The sequence below is a fragment of the Gossypium arboreum genome, chromosome 6 (genome assembly GCF_025698485.1).
Source record: "Gossypium arboreum isolate Shixiya-1 chromosome 6, ASM2569848v2, whole genome shotgun sequence".
Taxonomy (NCBI): domain Eukaryota; kingdom Viridiplantae; phylum Streptophyta; class Magnoliopsida; order Malvales; family Malvaceae; genus Gossypium; species Gossypium arboreum.
Window position 1 is genome coordinate 131,642,204 of NC_069075.1, and position 6,055 is coordinate 131,648,258.

At 32.4% G+C, this 6,055-nt stretch overlaps 1 protein-coding gene across 1 annotated transcript; it reads left to right on the forward strand.

The window, feature by feature from the left end:
* Positions 1 to 718: 718 nt before the first annotated feature.
* Positions 719 to 4,064, forward strand: LOC108484342 (probable inactive receptor kinase At2g26730). The gene is made up of 2 exons (XM_017788095.2): positions 719 to 2,222; positions 3,055 to 4,064. Exons 1-2 carry the CDS (start codon positions 929 to 931, stop codon positions 3,714 to 3,716), a joined length of 1,956 nt encoding a protein of 651 aa, XP_017643584.2. The 5' UTR covers positions 719 to 928; the 3' UTR covers positions 3,717 to 4,064.
* The last annotated feature ends 1,991 nt before the right edge of the window (positions 4,065 to 6,055 follow it).

A 6,055-nucleotide genomic window follows, 5' to 3' on the forward strand; every position in this document is an offset into this window, starting at 1 on the left:
AGATTGTGTTAGTATGCATTTTTCTCGTCCGCTCGAACTTATTTTAAAAACATGGAATTTATATTATAAAAACTTGGAATTTATTTTTTAAAATATATTATTATTTGAAATTATTAAAACACACATGCAGAATAAGCCTAAATAAATAATTGTTTAAATTTCAAATTTTTAAAAATAAGTTTACTTATTTTCTTTTTTAAAAATATTATTATTATTATTATTATTAAGACACATGTCAATATTCAATTGGGTACTACCTTAAATCCTTAAATCCAAAGGTGTTGAGTGAAATATCAATAAAAAGTATCAACGTAGTTAATAACTAATTTATATTATTATGCGGATACATGGGTCAATTGTGTATATTAAATTTATAATATTATTTTTTGTTTAAATTTTATAATGAATTTCTTTAAACAATTGAAAAACTAATGTAATTATAAAACATATTTGAAAATATTTAATTAATTTAAAATAAGTTATATTAATGTTATTTAATTTTAAAATATTTAACATTAAAATAATATAAAAATTCATTATAGTTTGAATATTAATATTTTTATATTATAAATTTATTATTAACAATCTATTACAGATTAATTATTAATATTAATATTATTAAAATTATTATTTTATTTTAATAAAATTATTTTTTCAACGAGGAGCGGGAATATGTGGGACAATATATGGAAAGTAAAAATAAAAGCCTGCCGATCCAACGCCAGATTCTCTCTCTCCCCTTCAGTTTTAACTCGGGTTTATTTCTGTTTCAACTTTATAAACTCGTGATCCCCCCCTTCCCTGTCTCATTTCTCTTTCTTTTATGGGTTCTCACCGGAAATCATTTCCGCTTCTTGCAAGCAGCCGACCAAAACTAACAGCTTAATACAGCAGCATTTCCCCCCCATTTTTCAATTAAAATCCCAAAATGGTAATAAATTTTGTCTGTGTTTTTTTAGTTTCAGTTCTGGTACTGAGTTTGGGAGTAAGCTCGGAACCAGTTGAAGACAAGCAAGCTCTCCTTGCTTTCCTTTCACAGACCAAACACGAGAACCGGGTTCAATGGAACTCATCCACCTCAGCCTGCGACTGGGTCGGTGTCGAATGCGATGCCAACCGCTCTTTCGTCTACACTCTTCGTCTCCCAGGTGTGGGCCTCATCGGTTCTATTCCTCCCAACACAGTCGGTAGGTTAAACCAACTCCGAGTTTTAAGTCTACGAGCCAACCGTTTATTCGGTCCCATCCCTGCCGACTTCTCCAACCTCACTCTCCTCCGTAGCCTTTATTTACAAGATAATGAGTTCACCGGCCCCTTCCCTCCTAGTCTGACTCGTTTGACTCGTTTGATACGGCTCGATATTTCTTCTAACAATTTCACCGGTCCAATCCCTTTCACCGTCAACAATTTAACTCAACTGACCCGGCTCTTCTTGCAAAACAATAAGTTTTCTGGTTCTCTCCCGACCATCAACTCCGACGGTTTAGATGATTTCAATGTTTCTAATAACAACCTTAACGGTTCAATTCCCGGCTCGTTATCTAACTTCCGTGAATCATCATTTGCCGGGAATCTCGGTCTTTGCGGAGGCCCACTACCGCCATGTAACCCATTTTTCCCTCCTCCGGCTCCATCTCCGTCCGAGCCCATTCCCCCTACAACTTCCAGAAGGAAGTCCAGGAAGCTTTCCACCGGCGCCATTATTGGCATTGCCGTGGGGTCTGCAATTGTAGCACTTTTGTTATTATTAGTCCTCATTCTTTGCCTCTGTAAACGGCCACGAAGGCCTCCGAAGCAGCAGAAGCCTTTTACGCCGATGACAACAAGAGATGTTCCGTCAGCGGAGGCGGGAACTTCGTCTTCAAAGGATGAAATAATCGGAGGGCCGTCCACAGAAGGGGAAAGAAACAAGTTGGTGTTCTTTGAAGGCGGGATTTACAGTTTCGATTTGGAGGGTTTGTTGAGGTCATCGGCGGAAGTGTTGGGAAAAGGCAGCGTGGGAACGTCGTACAAGGCGGTGCTAGAAGAGGGGACGACGGTAGTAGTTAAACGGTTAAAAGACGTGGCGGTTAGTAAAAGGGAGTTCGAAATGCAGATGGAAATGGTGGGTAAAATCACACATGAAAATCTGGTTCCATTGAGAGCGTTCTATTACTCCATAGACGAGAAATTGCTGGTTTACGACTTCATGCATGATGGTAGCTTATCTGCCCTGCTTCACGGTAAGCTTCTCTGTTTCATTTCATCTCTTTTCCGGGCTTAAGAAGCTATCTTTCATGCAAATGCTTAAAAAATAAAATCATATTGAGGATTAATTTTTTTTATTTTAGATAATTTGATTTTTCTTTCAATGCAACGTACATTTCATAATTCATTCTTCTCTGATTCACCAAATTTTCATCCCCATACATTTACATATAGTGCTGAGGGTTCCAAATGAGTGAAATTGATGGAGACATGGGTGTTGGTGAAATGATGACTCCTTTTGCAGTGTAATCAAAAAACACTTGTGGGTTCCTTTTAAGGCTTTCTTCATCACTAGTTTACTTCCCTTTCATTTCAAGAAACCAGTGGGAAAAACACAGGGTTTGGGTTTTTAAGTTTGCTTTTCCAATTCAAATTATTAGTATAATGAATGTATAAAAATAATATTTAATATTTTTATATTTATAAAACTTTTAATACCTTACTTTATATTTAAATTTTTAGTATTCAGTTTAAAGATTATTAAATTATCTTTTTATATATACAAAACAGATTATTTTTATGATTGTATTTTTAATATTTTTAAAATTCAATAATTACGGTGACATAATAAATTTTATAAACTTTTAATAAATATATTTATTAGGCATGATGTAATTTAGTATTAGTGGATTTAATTAAAATGATGAGTTAATAATAATATAGTGTATCTGTATCTGATTGACCATTAATTACATTTTGGTTAATAAAGAAAATTGCACCCTCCTCTCCAGTTGGCAAATTAGAACAGTTGTGTTTTAGTAGTTTGGTAATGAATTAAACCGCGTCATTATGTGATAAATGTTACAGGCAGCAGAGGCTCAGGCCGAACACCGCTGGACTGGGACAACCGAATGAAGATAGCATTAAGCACGGCTAGGGGCTTAGAACACCTCCATGTTTCAGCAAAACTGGTACATGGCAACATTAAATCCTCCAACATTCTTTTACGATCAGACCACAAAGCTTGTATCTCCGACTTTGGTCTCAATCCACTCTTTGGCAACACCACTCCTCCTAGCCGTGTTGCAGGCTATCGAGCACCTGAAATACTTGAAACCTGCAAAGTTACATTCGAGTCCGATGTTTACAGCTTTGGAGTGTTATTACTAGAATTATTAACAGGCAAAGCACCTAATCAAGCATCTTTAGGGGAAGAGGGGATCGATCTCCCTCGTTGGGTCCAATCTGTGGTTCGAGAGGAATGGACCGCAGAGGTTTTTGATGTGGAGTTAATGAGATATCATAGCATTGAAGAGGAAATGGTGCAGCTGTTACAAATTGCGATGACTTGCGTATCAACTGTGCCCGATCAAAGACCCGCCATGCAAGAAGTGGTACGAATGATTGAAGATATGAATCGAGGTGAAACTGACGATGGATTACGACAATCGTCTGATGATCGGTCAAAAGGATCCGACGGTCATACTCCTGCGGAATCTAGAACCCCACCTAGATCCTCCACACCGTAGCATAATGTGCACAAAGTGGTCATTTGCTCCAAATTGTGATCTTTGTTTCTATTTTTGGGGGGTTTTAGTTTTTCTCTTAATTGTCCTTTGAAATTATTTTTAAGTAGATTGGGGGAGGGGGAGATTTGAGTTGTTTTTGGAGGTTGGATAGTTCCATCAACTGATTGGAAAATGCATTTTAGTTTTATTTAATTCTTTCCACTGTAATCTGTAACTCTTGTGTCTTGTCCCATTAAACAAATGTTTGGGGTGTAAAATTTTGTATTTGTAATTTTATTTAATAATTTTGTTTGTATTGCAAATGGCCAAGTGAAAGGGGAGTGGGGAGTTGAAATTTTCATCTAAAAATTCCAACCTCGTGTTTGGAATGCCAATTGCATCATCCACTTTTATATTTTTTCTGGTAATTTGGAGTTGAGAAAGGTCGGCTAATGTACAATGCTCAAAACACAAACCAAACATCCATTTCTTGCTTTTACCGCTGTCAATTTTGACTCTTTTAACTCCACCCAATATTGAGAATATCAAATTTGTATTTTTTTAAGGTTAATATATATTTTGCTCTTTGAATTTGTTGATTTATATTTAGTTAGAATTTTCTTTTTTGAGATTTAGTTGATATCTGAATTGTATTTAATTATTTATTTATATTAATAACGTTAGTTTATATTGACGTCACATTGATAGTGCTACATGAAAAACATAAATAAAATTTAAAAATATTAAAATATATGAATTAATGAAAAGTATGATTTATTTTAGATGTATTTTTAGTAAGTTTATATTTTTTATTTTTTATAAATTAACAGGTTATTTATATTATTATTCTAAAATTAAAAGTATATAAATTTTAAAATATTAAAATATATAAATTAATAAAATATATAAAAATTACATAATGTACACAAATGATTGTCATTTGGACAACCATAACCATTCTTTTATAGATTTACATATACTTTATAATTTTTAATTATTTTAAATATTTATATATTTCCCATAAATTCGTAATTTTTAATTTTTATAAATTATAAATTATATATTTTCAAAATATTATAGGTTTTTATATATATTTTAATTGTATATATTTTCATAAATTTATAATTTTATATTTTATATTTTTTTCAAAATAATAATAACTTAAGAAATTGTTATTTTACAAAAAATTAAAAATATATAAAATTACTGAAAACACATCTAAAAAGAATTTTAATGTATCTAGACAACTATTTATTCAGGTTAATTCTTGATGTAAAAAATTATAATTTTTATTAATTTATATATTTTAATTATTCTTAATTTTAAAATTTATATTTGCCACGACATATTTAGAGGTTGCCACGTGTCACCATAAGATTAATTATCAAAGTCACATCAACACAAACAAACAATATTAGTGCAAATGTACCAACCTAGGTGACAAAATACAAGTTCAAGTACTAACAAGATGAAAAAAATTAGGTACCAACTAGATAGAAATGGACAAATTCAACAAGTAATTTTTTACATGTACAGAAAGGCTCTCTAACTCTCTCTTAAGAAACCTCAAGAAATCATTGTTTCTTGTTGTATCTCTCAGCACAATCTATTTTGTGTTAGTTGTCATCTGGTCTCTGTTTTCTCTTCTCTTTCTTTTTTTGCTTCTTTTTCGACATAGTAAGCATCCAAACCTTACCTTTGCCCTTTTTCTTCTCCATTGTTCACTCGGCCTCTTTCTCCCTTCTTTATCTTTTTCACTTGTTTTCCTTCTTTCCTAGCATAGTAAGCATTAGAATCTTGCCCTTTTCTTTTTTTGTCGTTTGGGTTGATGTTAGTGAGAGGTTCTCTCTGATCACCTTTGTGGGTTTAGTTATTTTTCTTTCACTGGCAAACCTGATTATTGGTTTGGTTGGCGCCACCACTGCTATAACAACCCGTTTTTAGTAGTGTTGAAAACAAGGATTTTGGAATCACAATTTTGATGAGTGAGTCCGTAAATATTTTACTATTTAATATTTACGAGTTAATATTAGCGTTATATTGAAATTTTGATATGATAAATTTGGTAATTGGACAATTAATTAAATTACAAGTGGCTCGACCCTAAAGTTAGTGGTTTAGAAACTGAGGTATCAGGACCTCATTTTCATAAACCAACCTGTAAATAGTTTTATTAAATATTTACAAAGTTGTTATATAGGTGAATTGAATTTTGGTCTTAAAATTTTAGTGATTGGATGGTTAATTAAGGTACAAAGACTAAATTGTAAAAATCGTAAAAGTTAATCGCTATTGAATTTTATTAGTTAAAAAGGTTTAAATTATTTTGTTTGAGAATTTGTGTGGAAATTAGTCACTTT

What these genes read in the sequence shown, in the direction of transcription:
- LOC108484342 (XM_017788095.2), top strand. Translation starts at nt 929, where the DNA reads ATGGTAATAAATTTTGTCTGTGTTTTTTTAGTTTCAGTTCTGGTACTG. An exon ending in CTTATCTGCCCTGCTTCACG is followed by an intron (nt 2,223 to 3,054) that starts GTAAGCTTCTCT and finishes TAAATGTTACAG; the next exon opens with GCAGCAGAGGCTCAGGCCGA.